The sequence below is a fragment of the Rutidosis leptorrhynchoides genome, chromosome 1 (assembly GCF_046630445.1).
Source record: "Rutidosis leptorrhynchoides isolate AG116_Rl617_1_P2 chromosome 1, CSIRO_AGI_Rlap_v1, whole genome shotgun sequence".
Lineage (NCBI taxonomy): Eukaryota > Viridiplantae > Streptophyta > Magnoliopsida > Asterales > Asteraceae > Rutidosis > Rutidosis leptorrhynchoides.
The window spans coordinates 569,146,208-569,162,987 of NC_092333.1; the positions used below are offsets into that span (position 1 = coordinate 569,146,208).

At 28.9% G+C, this 16,780-nt stretch overlaps 1 protein-coding gene across 1 annotated transcript; it reads right to left on the bottom strand.

The window, feature by feature from the left end:
• Positions 1–1,128: 1,128 nt before the first annotated feature.
• Positions 1,129–16,476, bottom strand: LOC139844961 (uncharacterized). The gene is made up of 2 exons (XM_071835182.1): positions 15,433–16,476; positions 1,129–1,905 (listed from the first exon to the last, which is right to left on the bottom strand). Exons 1-2 carry the CDS (start codon positions 16,474–16,476, stop codon positions 1,129–1,131), a joined length of 1,821 nt encoding a protein of 606 aa, XP_071691283.1.
• Between the last annotated feature and the right edge of the window lie 304 nt (positions 16,477–16,780).

The window sequence follows — 16,780 nt, forward strand, 5'->3', positions numbered from 1 at the left end:
AAATATGTCTTTCATATCAGTAGCATGAAATATAAAAACGTGATTTCATTAAAACTACTCAAATGATCAATTAAACACAAATTCATTTGTAAACATTCAAGGACTTGAGCACTAGACACTATATTTCCCCTAATATGTAATAAAAACATGAAAACCCAAAAATTAGAGTTTTTAAAACTTACTCTAATCAAGAAATTGTTGGTATGGATGTGTAGAGCTCTTAGAGAGGAATCCGAATATGTAAAAAATTTTATGATCAAGTGATTTCTTGAAGGTGTTCTTGAGGATGAAAGATTGATGATGATGATGATGAATAGTAATGGGTGTTCTTAAGAAGAGAATAAGATAGATACGTATGTGTGTGTGTTTGGTGAAATGAATCTAGATCAGAAATATAAGTAGAAAAGGGAAGTCATGGGTTTAAACTGTAGTAGTCACGGGTAGTTATAAGATATCACGGGTGTAATAATTTGGTAAACACGGGTATTATATCTATTTGCAATTATAATTATAGATGTCACGATTATTAACTGTATGGTCACGGGTTCTATTAAATTCTTATCTGTTATCTAAAACCCAATGTATTTTACCTTAATATGATTTACTTAATTGATTTATTTTGTATTAAAAAAATACATTTATATATTGTTTAAAACCTTTTAGAATCTTAACGTTATACTTAGTTGATGTGTTTCATAAAATACTTATTTATTATATTTTTAAATTAGATACTGAAAACATGAATGTTTAAACTAATTTTCTCGGGTTTAGTTTAAGAATATCCTAATTAATAAAAATGATTTTTAAAACTCAATTATTATATAACATAATAATTATTAAAATTAATAATCATACGTTTTGTTGTCTTAAAATATATTTCTCTCGTTTCCACTAACCGTAGTGTTTTCAAAAAAAAAAAAAAATCTAACCAATATTAATAATAGTATATTTAAAAAAAAATACATACAAAATTGTAAATTTTAAGTAATGGTTGTTAAGTTTTCAACGAAAAGCTAACGGAAAAAGTTGGGTTATTACATTTTGACTCCTCCTCACATGTTCGATTGTGAAGCTTCTGAAGCCTTCCATTAGTTCCTTGACCTTTGACAAGTAGATTTGTATGGTAGGTTATTTTGCTTCGAAGATATCTAAGACCTGGTTAGCGACAAGTTGGGAATCTACAAAGGCTTGCAAATGTTCGATTTTCATCTCTTTCGCTATTCTGAGCCCGGCGAGAAGAGCTTCGTACTCTGCTTCGTTGTTGGTGGTATTGAATTCGAAGTGCAGTGCATAAGTAAACTCTTGCCCTTCTGGGTTAATTAACATGAGCCCTGCCCCTGAGCCAGCAGAGCTAGAAGCTCTATCGGTGAATAGTTTCCATTCCTTTATTTCAACAGGTGGAGTGATAATCTGTGCGAAGGTAGTGTCACTCTCTTCGTTTGTCTCCGTAGTTTCTGCAATGAAGTCTGCTAATACTTGGGCCCTAATTGAATGACGAGCTTGGAAATCGATGTCATGTTCCCCGAGCTCTATGGCCCATTTGGCCACTCTACCCAACTTTTCTGGCTTCATGAGTACCTGCCTAATTTGCTTGTTAGTTAACACAATGATAGGATGAGCTTGAAGGTACCTCTGTAGTTTCCTTGCTGTGTGGACTAGAGCAAGCGTGAGCTTTTTGAGCTCTGGGTAGTTGGCTTCCACACCTTGTAGAACCCGGCTTACGAAGTATATTGGAACCTGTACCTTTTCTCGCTCTGCTACTAACACCACACTGATGCATTCTTTGGACGTTGCTAGGTAGAGATAGAGTGTTTCTCCTGGCTTCGGCGACGTCAGGGTTGGCAGGTTAGCTATGTGTGCCTTCATATCAACGAATGCTTGTTCTGCTTCTTCGGTCCATGATATCTTTTTTGTTCCCAAACATCCTTTTAAAACTTTGAGGAAAGGTAACTATTTTTCAGCCCCCCTGGACAGGAAACGGCTTAATGACGCTAGCGTCCCGTTTAACCTCTGCATTTCTTTGACTGTGGTTGGTGTTTTGAGTTGTTGTAGTTTGTCTACTTTCTCTGGGTTTGCTAAGATTCCTTTCTTAGTGATATAATATCCTAGGAACCTCCCTTCTTCTACCCCGAACGAGCATTTATTGGGGTTTAGCTTCATGTTGACTGTCTGAAGCGTATCGAAGGTTTCTTGAATGTCTTTCAACAAAGTGCTTTCTTCGGAGCTTTTGATCACCATGTCGTCAACATATGCTTCCAATGAAATGCCCCGTTCATATCGATTATAAACATTACATAATAATTGATTTCATTGCGAGGTATTTGACCTCTAAATGATACATTTTACAAACATTGCATTCGTTTTTAAAAGACAAACTTTCATTACAACGAAAATTGACAGGCATGCATACCATTTCATAATATATCCAAACTATAAATGACTTAATATGTCATCTACTTAATCATAATCTTGTTGAACTCAACGAATCGAATGCAATGTCTTTTAAAATATGCCATGAATGACTCCAAGTAATATCTTTAAAGTGAACAAATGCACAGCGGAAGATTTCTTTAATACCTGAGAATAAACATGCTTTCAAGTGTCAACCAAAAGGTTGGTGAGTTCATTAGTTTATCATAAACAATCATTTCCATTAATTTAATAGACCACAAGATTTTCATTTCTATTTCTCATAAACATCATCTCATATCAGGCATTTCGCACTGCATAGAGATAAAAATCATTCATATGATGAACACCTGGTAACCGACATTAACAAGATGCATATAGAATATCCCCAAAATAGAATCCTCTCGTCTGTATAATAATAAGTCGAAGTACTAAAGCATCCGTACCTCGGATGGGGTTTGTTAGGCCCATAGATCTATCTTTAGGATTCGCGTCAATTAGGGTTTACTGTTCCCTAATTCTTAGGTTACCAAGCTAAAAAGGGGCATATTCGATTCGATAATCCAACCATAGAATATAGTTTCAATTACTTGTGTCTATTTCGTAAAACATTTATAAAAGCAACGCATGTATTCTCAGTCCCAAAAATATATATTGCAAAAGCATTTAAAAAGGAGCAAATGAAACTCACAATACTGTATTTCATAGCAATTATGTATATGACGGCACGGAACAAGTGCAGGATTGGCCTCGGATTTACGAACCTATATTGGTATATGTATTTATATGTTGGTCAATATCTGTCTAACAATTTAAGTCAAATCGTAGTGTATCACAATCCTAATGCTCGAGACCGATATGCAAAAGTCAACAAAAGTCAACTTGACCCAAAATGACTTCTAAAATCTATACATGTTTATTATATAACTTAAATATAGTCGTCTTATATATTTAAATATATTTATTAGATTTTATTAAACTAAATAATACAAGTCATTTATTAATAAAGAAAAATTTATATTAAAATTTATATATGATAAAAATATACTTTTATATATCTCAAGTAATAAAATTTATACAGTTCACTCAATATCATAAAAATATAGTGGTATGTATTATTAATGTAATTGTATCACATATTTATTTGATAAAATAATATTTATGATAATAATAATGAGTAAAACTTGTATTATTTTGTAATAATAATAATTATTATTATTATTCTACAAATAAAAATAATAACAATATTTATTTACTAATGATGATATTATTTATAATAAAGTGATAATTCTAATCATGATAATTTTAATAATAACAATACTTTTTAATAATAACTATAATAATAATAATATTTTATATAAAAATAATAATTTTATTCAAAATGATAATTTTTAATAATAATAATACTAAAATGATACTAAAAATGATATCTTATAATAACAATGATATTTCTATTAAAAATGATAATTTTAATAGAATGATAGTTTTAATATTAATGATACTTTTAATAATAAAAATAATGATAAAAATAATGAAAACGATATTCTTACAATATTTTAATTTCATCATTTATTATAATGTATTAATGATAAAATTTTATGTTAATATATAGTAAAAATATATTTTTATATAGTAAGTATTATAATTTGTATAATGTTCACATAATATCTTTTTAATGATAAAAATGTAGTGATATGTATCATAATATATATTTGTATCAAGTATTTATTTGATTAAATAATATAATATTGATAATAATAATAATGAACCAAAAGTTGTATTATTTTATAATAATAATAATATTAATTATTTTAATAATAATAATAATAATAATAATAATAATAATAATAATAATAATAATAATAACAATATTGATATTTACTAATGATAATAATAATTTTTATAACAAATAATAATCTTTTGTAGTAATACTAATGTCATAATAATATTACTAATAATGATAAAAAAAATAATGAAAACGATATTTTTATCTAAATCATAATCTTAACAATATTTTAACTGAATCATGATACTTATACTCATTATTTCCTAATCGACTTGTTTAATAGCTTTTAGTCATCTTTTATATCGTATTCATAATAATGATAATAATAGTAATCATAATAATTAGATGATACTAATATTAGCTTTAATGATAATGATACTAATAAGTATTATAATAATATTAATGATAATACTAATAATTATAATAACAATTATAATAATAATAATAATGATAATATTAGTAATAACCTTAATGATAATAACGATAGTAATAACAATAATAATACTTATATTAATAACGTTAATGATATTAATAATAATAATAATAATAATAATTAAATAATAATAATAACGACGATAATAACGACGATAGTAATAATAATAATCATTTTAATAATAATAATACTAAAATTAATAATAATTCAGTTGACCATATCTTTTAATCCGTTCATCAAAACCATAAGCTTTCTAAATGAAAAGTTATTAATTTTTCGCCAGCTTTTCAACGACATGCATATCATATACCTTATCTTAGTAACATATGTATTAAATTCATGATTTATCATAAACTATTTAACGATGAAACTAAGCATACAAAACATGCATAATCATATACACTCGACTACTACTCCGGAATACACTATTAATATATAAAAGATAAGATATGAATGCTCACATATCAATATTGTGATTCAATATTGCAGGAAAGTACGTAGACGCAACGAAAATGATAAACGTTAGGTTGACCTCACGAGCAATACCCTCGAACAATGCCCATAACCTCCATAGCTATAACCCATAATTTCCTTAGCTCTATCCCGTTTGAAAACTTATTTTGAAATCGCCTGAACATTACTCCGTCGTAGTATTTTATGTATACTAATAATATCTTGAAATAATACTGAGTAAATATATATATGTAAATCGATTGAGAGAGTTTAGAGAAATATATTTTCAAGTTTCTATGAAATAATGAAACCTATTGAATTCTATTTATAATAGATTTTTGAATTATTAAAGTGAATTATTAACGCATGAATTATTAAAGTGAATTATTAAAGTATGAATTATTAAAGTGAATTATTAAAGTTAAAGTAAAGTAAAGATAAAGTTAAAGTATACTAAAAGTATAAAACTCTGTACGTATAATACGCGTATAAATATATATAATATTAATTTAAATCGTTATATATATATTCAATAAAATAAAATATAAATATCATTATCTTTATCATACTGGTTAAGTAATGAGTTGTCAAAAGTGGTTCTAGATATTTATAAAAGTTATATACGTTGTAATAATAAAGTTCTTTTTAAACTAAAAACATTTTTGTACGTTTGAAATTAAATCAAATAAATATGATAATTTTGTTTTCCAAAACTAAATATATTTAAGAATCATTTTGTTAAAAGGTTAAAATAATGGAAATCGTTATATCATAAAACGTTTTTAAAAAAGTAGAATTATATAAATTCATAATAGGTTTCAAGTTTTTAAATTACAGTCTGTTGGTGAAGCATGGAATAAAGTCAAAGGTTAAATAAACCTATGAAATCATCTTAATGAAAAATGTCGAGTTACTTAACTTGTCGATATCCAACATCTAAGTTATTTACACTCCACGTTCTTACTTTCATATTAAATAAAATGAAAGTTACCATAGTTATCTTATCAAGGTCACGAGGAAAATATTATAAAACATGAATTGGAAATTAAACAGGAATTTCCACTAACCCTTGTCTAGTTCCCGTTAATTGACACATTTGTTCTTACTTATAAATCACTTTATCATTATCCGAATGTTGTCAAAAAGAATAGATTTCTTAAATCACAGTGAACCTCATAACATAGACCCGTAATCATATCACAATGTATCTGATAATTCAATCATTTGATATTATATTTTAATTCCGTCGATAAATATATTAAACATATATTGAAACAAATACGTTTATGTAAAGTATTATACATCTAATACTTTGTTAACGTTTTCAATTAATATAACTTTATTATATATACATATCTATATACACATAAATGTTCGTGAATCGTTGAGCACAGTCAAAGGGTAATTGATTACATGAACACAGTTCAAAGTTTTTGAGATTTCAATATTACAGAATTTGCTTATCGTGTCGGAAACATTAAATCATATAAAGATTAAGTTTAAATTTGGTCGAAAATTTTCTGGTCGTCAAAGTACCAACTCGTTAAAGAAATTTCGTCCTGAAATTTCATTAGGATGGTCATGGCTGACAATGAGTATGTTTTCATGACGCATATGAGCTGAAAATTAAAATTTTATCATCAGCGAGTAACATGGATAAACAATTTGATTTTTGTGAAGCGCACGAGTGAAGTTATCACAAAAGAGTGAAATAAGTAAATGTAAGTTCGTCTTAACCGGTGACAGTCTCGGTTGATTTCTGAAATTCAAGGATTTTAGAGGAAATCTTCATAGTAAGATTTATTTCTTCGGTATTTAAGGGAATTAGGATCTTATTTGGTTAAATACAATAATTTACTTCGATTGCTCTGTCGGATATTCTATTATAAATCCACTCTCTTCATTTCCTTATTTCCACAGCTCATACCTTTTTTCTTTCTCCCTCAATTCATACTTTAAAGCATTCATCAATATGCTCCATCCAGTTCTAATTCTTGATATACTCCTAACTTTCATATCTGTCATTCTTCTTTTTCATCTGCTGCCGGAAGAATCTATTCACTTCTACTATACTCTTGGTTTTATAGTGTTTTTAGTTCTCCCGTGTCTTTATATTGCTATACGCATCGATATACACGGTTTGTAATTTCTGGGTTGTTGTTGAGCTTTATATTTTCTCTTATATTTCGAAGTCCCTGCTTCTGTTTTTCTATAATCATTGACATCCACAGTTAATGCTCTCTCCTATTTGCTGCGATTTATACTCCAATTTCTATTTCGGAGCTTCATTCTTTTGTTTTCTCTTTTTGCCATTAAGTACCGCAAGTAATGGTCCAGAATTCGTAGGTACGAAATTTGGAATAAACATAACTAATGTTCAGGTATTGTAATAGCACGATCTTGATTGGTTAAATTACCAGAATCCAAGAGAAAAGATAGAACTATCAGGGAGATATGTTCTCGATATGTTTGGGGATTAAGTAGAATGTAAGAGTCGTGTAACATGGCACATGATGACGTTATGATCTGTGACTCATCACGTTCCATTAGAAACTCATCATGACTTACTGTAATATAATCACGTTGATCAAGTTTCATTATATTATAATAACTCATGCTTCAGTTCCCAACACTACTTCAAAAATATTCATATTTTAAATTCGATTTTTTTTTCAGATTTTAGAAACTAAAACAGTTTCCTTTATGATGTAACGCAGATAACGCAAAGACACATATAATTTTAGATGAAAATATCTTCAGAAATATCGAGGATATTTATAATGAAAGATACGATGATATCTTAGAATTTCTAATGTCGAATAATGATGAAGAAGATTTGTTCGTAGAGGTTTAGAGTCAGAAGCAAGGTATTCGTTAATAATTTCAGCATATACTAAATCATTTGGATTCTTTGAAGGCAGGTTTAGTCTTTGTGATTTGTCCACAGCCTCCTTCATAGTTTGCTCAATCCGTTTTCCAGTATCAAACCTTCTCTTTCTCTGAGCTTTGCCAACACACTATTCTATATCATTAAGCTTTTGGCTGTTAAGGTCGTTTACAGTTTTTGCTGCTTCATCAGCATTTTTTAAAATTCAGGGTTAGAATTGATGATCATAATTCTAGGAGATAAATGTTATATGTATACATATAGCTGTTGAAGTATAAACGCCACGAGATTCGAAATACTGATTGCTGATTCTCGGTAATTGGTATGGCAATTATCGTTACAAGATGCAGATGAGTACATGATAGGGTTTCAATGAATAAGTATAGTGATTTTTCGGAGAGGTTTGAAGATCAATGAAGTTGTTGGTAAGTTTACTGCTAATGTGGCGAGATATAAAAGGTTCTCTGGTAACAATGATGAAGGGGTAATCATTATAATAAGGCTTATTCGAATGAACAATTGAAGTTGATTTGCTGGAGCTGTGACAAAACTATCTATTTTGAAAAGGGATTAAAAAGTTATTTTTTTTGGTAATAAATGCCAAAAGATCTGACACAGATACGTGTTAAACTATGACTTTGTTTCGAGAGTTTTTCAGGTGCATGACTGTGGGTAACATGTGGTTGGATCATCATCTCGATTGTTCATTATTTGAAGTGTCTTCAGGAACTTCGATGGGTTTGAACACCGATTGTAATTGTTAATATACATATGATTTTCTAGGATTTTGAATGATACACATATTTTTCTGGGTTCTATGAATAGAAATGATGTTCTAGCACAGTTTTGAAGTCAAAGTATATCTTTGAAAGATGTAGGAATCTAAAAGTGATGATACCAGTTATATCTCGAATTGAATTCTGAGATTTCAAAATCAGAATATGTAATTAGATTTGAATGAGTATGGTTGTTTTGATTTCTATAAAAGAATGTATATTGTTATGAAAGTAGGGAGTATAGTGGATGATTTGCTGAATCAGAATCTAAGAATGTAACATATTAATTGTGAATTTATATATCTTTCGGGTATTACCTACCCGTTAAAAGTTTCACAAGTAATCTTTTGTACGAGAGAATTTTATTACAATTTTTATGAAAATATTAATATGTATATTTTCTTCAAATGTAATACATATTTAATGAGTTAATATCATATTAAGCTCATTTGATTTTCAGCTGGAACTAGAAATGAATAATCTCTAAAACTTTATAAATTTCATAATCTTCGTGGATTATCACTTCGACGTAAATGAAATTATGAATCAATACTTCATTAATCATTTTTATTGATATTTACTTGGTGAATGATGTTGGTGTTCGTGGGATTCTTGTGAATTTCGCAAGGTACGAATGATGTTTCTAGAACGTTTCAAGTACATCGAAGATGAAAGTGTAAAATCAAACATGTAATTGATTAATACACTTGATTTATTATGAATTGGAATTCATTGAGTTTGGAACAGAGATTGTAGTTAACAATGGTTAAGTCGTTAACGAAGGATGTACATCATTGCATATTAGTAATATGAATTAACCGCGTAGTATCTACCCTTATTTAATTCATTCATAATAGCTTAATATGAAAAGATATACTATGGCTTCCAAAATTTATATACATAAGTTATACATATAATTTCTTCAGTGGAAATGAGTTAATACTTCATAACTCGTTAATATGACATACTTGTTGTTGATTAGTGATGTTGTTCGTGGTGATTATAGATCTGGTAGAGCTTGTGATGTTGTAGGTGCTATTGATGCTGGCGATGCTGACGGCACTGACGGTGCTGGTGATACTGACGGTACTGTTGATGTTGTTGGTAAAACAAGTCTAGCTTGTAAATCGTGCACCATTTCGGTCAGGGTTTCATTTCATCATTTCTATTCGCTCATTTATCTGGTTTATGATTAAGGCTGGAATAGATAATTTCTAAGACTTTAGAGATTACATAATCGCCACAGAATGTTTCTCCAATGAAGTTATGAATTGATACTTAATCGGTTATTGTTGTTGGTACTCCTTAGTATCTACGGTGTGTATGACGTTGATGCTCGAGGTACAGGTTATGATGTTGAGATGTGGATGCGGATGTTGTTGTTAGTGGTGGTAATGGTACTGTTGGTATTGATGATGGTGGTACTGTTGATGCCGGTGATGCTGCTGGTGCTTGTAACCTTTGCACCATATTCTCCAAAAAAACTACTCGAGCGCGAAGCTCGTTGACTTCTTCTATTACACCGAGATGATTGTCGGTTCGAACGAGTGGACGAATAAGATTCAGAATTTGAGATACTATATAATCGTGATGAGATACTCTGGAAATGAGAGAGAAAATGGTGTCTCGAACAGGTTCACCGGTAAGTGCTTTAGGTTCTTCGCCAAGAGGGAAATGTGGTGGATGGAAGGGATCACCTTCTTCTTGTCTCCAATAACTAAGTAGGCTATGAACTCATCCCCAATTCATCCAGAATAGATGATGGCTGATTGGTTGATCCATTCCGGTCACATTGCTTTCGGAGCTCGAGTGGAAATCCATATCGGAATAGCTGTCGGAATCTAAGGAATTCGAACTAGATACGGGATCCATCTTGTTTAATCAGGGAAATGATTTTTTTTATATGAATTAGAGTATAGGACTTAGATTTGGTATTCTTCAACACATAATTTACATATGTATATATAATACCAAAATCCCATAAATTACGGAGGTATCTTTGAAAAAAAATGTCAGGCATGTTTACAGTAACATATATGCTAAAATTTTGAATTTGTCTGTACACTATATATGCAATAAATGCAGAAAAATGTGTCAAGACTTCAGATGATAAGCAGGTAATTTCTGACAAAAATGATAAGCAAAACTTTTGATATGCAGACACGGTCGAAGTCCAGACTCACTAATGCATCTTAATAACTATCAGTTAGACACACTAATGCAAGACCTGGTTCGCTAAGACCACCGCTCTGATACCAACTGAAATGCCCCGTTCATATCGATTATAAACGTTACATAATAATTGATTTCATTACGAGGTATTTGACCTCTAAATGATACATTTTACAAACATTGCATTCGTCTTTAAAAGACAAACTTTCATTACATCGAAAATTGACAGGCATGCATACCATTTCATAATATATCCAAACTATAAATGACTTAATATGTCATCTACTTAATCATAATCTTGTTGAACTCAACGACTCGAACGCAACATCTTTTGAAATATGTCATGAGTGACTCCAAGTAATATCTTTAAAATGAGCAAATGCACAGCGGAAGATTTCTTTAATACCTGAGAATAAACATGCTTTCAAGTGTCAACCAAAAGGTTGGTGAGTTCATTAGTTTATCATAAACAATCATTTCCATTAATTTAATAGACCACAAGATTTTCATTTTCATTTCTCATAAACATCATCTCATATCAGGCATTTCGCACTGCATAGAGATAAAAATCATTCATATGGTGAACACCTGGTAACCGACATTAACAAGATGCATATAGAATATCTCCAAAACAGAATCCTCTCGTCTGTATAATAATAAGTCGAAGTACTAAAGCATCCGTACCTAGGATGGGGTTTGTTAGGCCCATAGATCTATCTTTAGGATTCGCGTCAATTAGGGGTACTGTTCCCTAATTCTTAGGTTACCAAGCTAAAAAGGGGCATATTCGATTCGATAATCCAATCATAGAATGTAGTTTCAATTACTTGTGTCTATTTCGTAAAACGTTTATAAAAGCAACGCATGTATTCTCATTCCCAAAATATATATTGCAAAAGCATTTAAAAAGGGAGCAAATGAAACTCACAATACTGTATTTCGTAGCAATTATGTATATGACGGCACTGAACAAGTGCAGGGTTGGCCTCGGATTCACGAACCTATATTGGTATATGTATTTATATGTTGGTCAATATTTGTCTAACAATTTAAGTCAAATCGTAATGTATCACAATCCTAATGCTCGAGACCGATATGCAAAAGTCAACTTGACCCAAAATGACTTCTAAAATATATACATGTTTATTATATAACTTAAATATAGTCGTCTTATATATTTAAATATATTTATTAGATTTTATTAAACTAAATAATACAAGTCATTTATTAATAAAGAAAAATTTATATTAAAATTTATATATGATAAAAATACACTTTTATATATCTCAAGTAATAAAATTTATACAATTCACTCAATATCATAAAAATATAGTGGTATTTATTATTAATGTAATTGTATCACATATTTATTTGATAAAATAATATTGATGATAATAATAATAATAATAATAATAATAATAATAATAATAATAATAATAATAATAATAATAATAATAATAATAATAATAATAATAATAATAATAATAATAATAATAATAATATTGTAATAATAATAATTATTATTATTCTACTAATAATAATAATAATAAAAATATTTATTTACTAATGATGATATTAATTATAATAAAGTGATAATTCTAATAATGATAATTTTAATAATAACAATACTTTTTAATATTAACTATAATAATAGTAATATTTTATATAAAAATAATAATTTTATACAAAATGATAATTTTTAATAATAATAATACTAAAATGATACTAAAAATGATATCTTATAATAACAATGATATTTCTATTAAAAATGATAATTTTAATAGAATGATAGTTTTAATTTAATGATACTTTTAGTAGTAATAATGATAAAAATAATGAAAACGATATTCTTAAAATATTTTAATTTCATCATTTATTATAATGTATTAATGATCAAAATTTATGTTAATATATAGTAAAAATATATTTTTATATAGTAAGTATTATAATTTTTATAATGTTCACATAATATCTTTTTAATGATAAAAATGTAGTGATATGTATCATAAATATATATTTGTATCAAGTATTTATTTGATTAAATAATATAATATTAATAATAATAATAATAATGAACCAAAAGTTGTATTATTTTATAATAATAATAATAATATTAATTATTTTAACAATAATAATAATAATAATAATAACAATATTGATATTTACTAATGATAATAATAATTTTTATAACAAATAATAATCTTTTGTAGTAATACTAATGTCATAATAATATTACTAATAATGATAAAAAAAATAATGAAAACGATATTTGTATCTAAATTATAATCTTAACAATATTTTAACTGAATCATGATACTTATACTCATTATTTCCTAATCGACTTGTTTAATAGCTTTTTGTCATCTTTTATATCGTATTCATAATAATGATAATAATAGTAATGATAATAATCAGATGATACTAATATTAGTTTTAATGATAATGATACTAATAAGTATTATAATAATATTAATGATAATACTAATAATTATAATAATAATAATTATTATAATATTAGTAATAACCTTAATGATAATAATGATAGTAATAACAATAATAATACTTATATTAATAACGATAATGATATTAATATTAATAATAATTATTATTATTAAATAATAATAATAACGACGTTAATAACGACGATAGTAATAATAATAATCATTTTAATAATAATAATACTAAAATTAATAATAATTCAGTTGACCATATCTTTTAATCCGTTCATCGAAATCATAAGCTTTTTAAATGAAAAGTTATTAATTTTTCGCCAGCTTTCCAACGACATGCATATCATATACCTTATCTTAGTAGCATATGTATTAAATTCATGATTTATCATAAACTATTTAACGACGAAACTAAGCATACAAAACATGCATAATCATATATACTCGAGCACTAGTCAGGGATACACTATTAATATATACTGTAAAAGATAAGATATGAATGCTCACGTATCAATATTGTGATTCAATATTGCAGGAAAGTACGTAGACGCAACAAAAATGATAAACGTTAGGTTAACCTCACGAGCAAAACCCTCGAACAATACCCATAACCTCCATAGCAATAACCCATAATTTCCTTAGCTCTATCCCGTTTGAAAACTTATTTTGAAATCTCCTGAACATATATCCGTCGTAGTATTTTATGTATACTAATAATATCTTGAAATAATACTGAGTAAATATATATATGTAAATCGATTGAGAGAGTTTAGAGAAATATATTTTCAAGTTTCTATGAACTAATGAAACCTATTGAATTCTATTTATAATAGATTTTTGAATTATTAAATTGAATTATTAAAGCATTAATTATTAAAGTGAATTATTAAAGTATGAATTATTAAAGTGAATTATTAAAGTTAAAGTAAAGTTAAGGTAAAGTTAAAGTATAGTAAAAGTATAAAACTCTGTACGTATAATACGCGTATAAATATATATATAATATTAATTTAAATCGTTATATATATTTAATAAAATAAAATATAAATATCGTTATCTTTATCATACTGGTTAAGTAATGAGTTGTCAAAAATGGTTCTAGATATTTATAAAAGTTATATACATTGTAATAATAAAGTTCTTTTTAAACTGAAAACGTTTTTGTACGTTTGAAACTAAATCAAATAAATATGATAATTTTGTTTTCCAAAACTAAATATATTTAAGAATCATTTTGTTAAATGTTTAAAATAATGGAAATTGTTATATCATAAAATGTTTTTAAAAAAGTAGAATTATATATATATTCATAATAGGTTTCAAGTTTTTAAATTACTGTCTGTTGGTGAAGCATGGGATAAAGTCCAAAGGTTAAATAAACCTATGAAATCATCTTAATGAAAAATGTCGAGTTACTTAACTTGTCGATATCCAACATCTAAGTTATTTACACTCCACGTTCTTACTTTCATATTAAATAAAATGAAAGTTAACATAGTTATCTTATCAAGGTCACGAGGAAAATATTATAAAACATGAATTGGAAATTAAACAAGAATTTCCACTAATCCTTGTCTAGTTCCCGTTAATTGACACATTTGTTCTTACTTATAAATTACTTTACCATTTTCCGAATATTGTCAAAAAGAATAGATTTCTTAAATTACAGTGGACCTCATAACATAGACCCGTAATCATATCACAATGTATCTGATAATTCAATCATTTGATATTATCTTTTAATTCCGTCGATAAATATATTAAACATATATTGAAACAAATACGTTTATGTAAAGTATTATACATCTAATACTTTGTTAACGTTTTCAATTAATATAACTATATTATATATACATATCTATATACACATAAATGTTCGTGAATCGTCGAGCACAGTCAAAGGGTAATTGATTACATGAACACAGTTTAAAGTTTTTGAGATTTCAATATTACAGACTTTACTTATCGTGTCGGAAACATTAAATCATATAAAGATTAAGTTTAAATTTGGTCGAAAATTTCCAGGTCGTCAGATCCAAGTTTCTCCCCAATTGCTTACGAAAAACTTTGTCTACCAACCTTTGGTATGTAGCTCCAGCATTCTTTAGTCCGAAGGGCATCTTCTTATAACAATAGATCCCCTTACTTGTGAAGAACGATGTCTTTTCTTCTTCTTCTTCGGCCATTTGAATCTGATGATAACCCTTGTAGGCGTCAAGAAAACACTTATATTTGTACCCGATTAGGGATTCCACCTTCCAAGCAATCTCCGGCAGAGGATAACAATCCTTTGGGTAAGCTTTGTTGATATTTGTGAAATCGACACACATTCTCCATCCTCCGTCAGATTTCTTCACCATGACGGGATTCGCAACCCAAGTGGGGTATTTTGCTTCTCGGATTATATCAGCTTGGAGTAATTCTTCGACCTCTTTGCAAGCAGCCTCATCTCTCTCGCTGGCGAGGTTTCTTTTCTTCTGAAGTATCGGCTCTAGGTGCCTGTATTCGTTGAGCTTATGCTCTGTGGAGAAGGTTGTTCCATCGATACTGAGCGTTCGAGGGATGCCGGTCATATCTCCGTATTCCCAAGCGAAGATATCAATGTTGGCTTGTAGAAGCTTGGGAAGCTTTTTCTTCGTTTCCATAGGTAGTGAACCTCCGATGGTCACTTTTTGCTCAGGGAACAGAGGGTTAATGGAGATTTTCTCTTCGCTCAAATCTTCTTCTCTAGTTTCAAGGATACATTCCCCTGGCCTTTCCTCTGTTTCCCTGATAGCCATGATTACCTTTTCTCGATCATAGGTCGAAGCTAGGGTACCAATCCCTTCGGGCGTGTAGAACTTTACTAATTGGTGTATAGTAGATGTAATTATTACCATTTTCATCATGGCTACTCTTCCTAGCAGAATGTTATGCTGTGAGGTGGACCGGACTACTACAAAGTCTAGTGTTTCAGTCCTAGATAACGGTGGTTCTCCAATGGTGAGATCGAGGTCTATCTCTCCGATAGGCCAGCATCTTTCCCCGGAGAATCCAACTAGAGGTACTCTTGGTGGACTTAGGCGGGCTTTAATGGCAGGGCTGAGCTGATTAAAGCAATGCTCATACATGCACTACCGCCATCCAGGTAAACTTGATGTACATCTCTCTCGCAGATCCGTCCATTGATTGTAACAGGTTTATCGGAGGGAGTGATGGTATCAAGTGCTGGGAAGGAGATCTCTTCCTAGTCTATCACTTCGCTTTTTCTTCCCCTCTTGTAGGTCCCTAGTTTCTCGACGGCGAAGCATTCTGTGACCGTCAGTATGGCGTTTTCTGCATTTGGTTTCTTTCTTCGGTCTTAGGTTCTTGCTTCGCTGTCTTCGAGTTGTGTATGCCCTTTACCAGATGCGTTAATTTTCCAGATCTGACTGC

Excerpts from the sequence above, each read along its gene's own strand:
- LOC139844961 (XM_071835182.1), bottom strand. The coding sequence starts at position 16,476 with ATGTATGAGCATTGCTTTAATCAGCTCAGCCCTGCCATTAAAGCCCGC. Across the intron at positions 1,906-15,432 it reads ACCAAAGGTTGGTAGACAAA|ATATCATGGACCGAAGAAGC; the intron begins GTTTTTCGTAAG and ends GGAACAAAAAAG.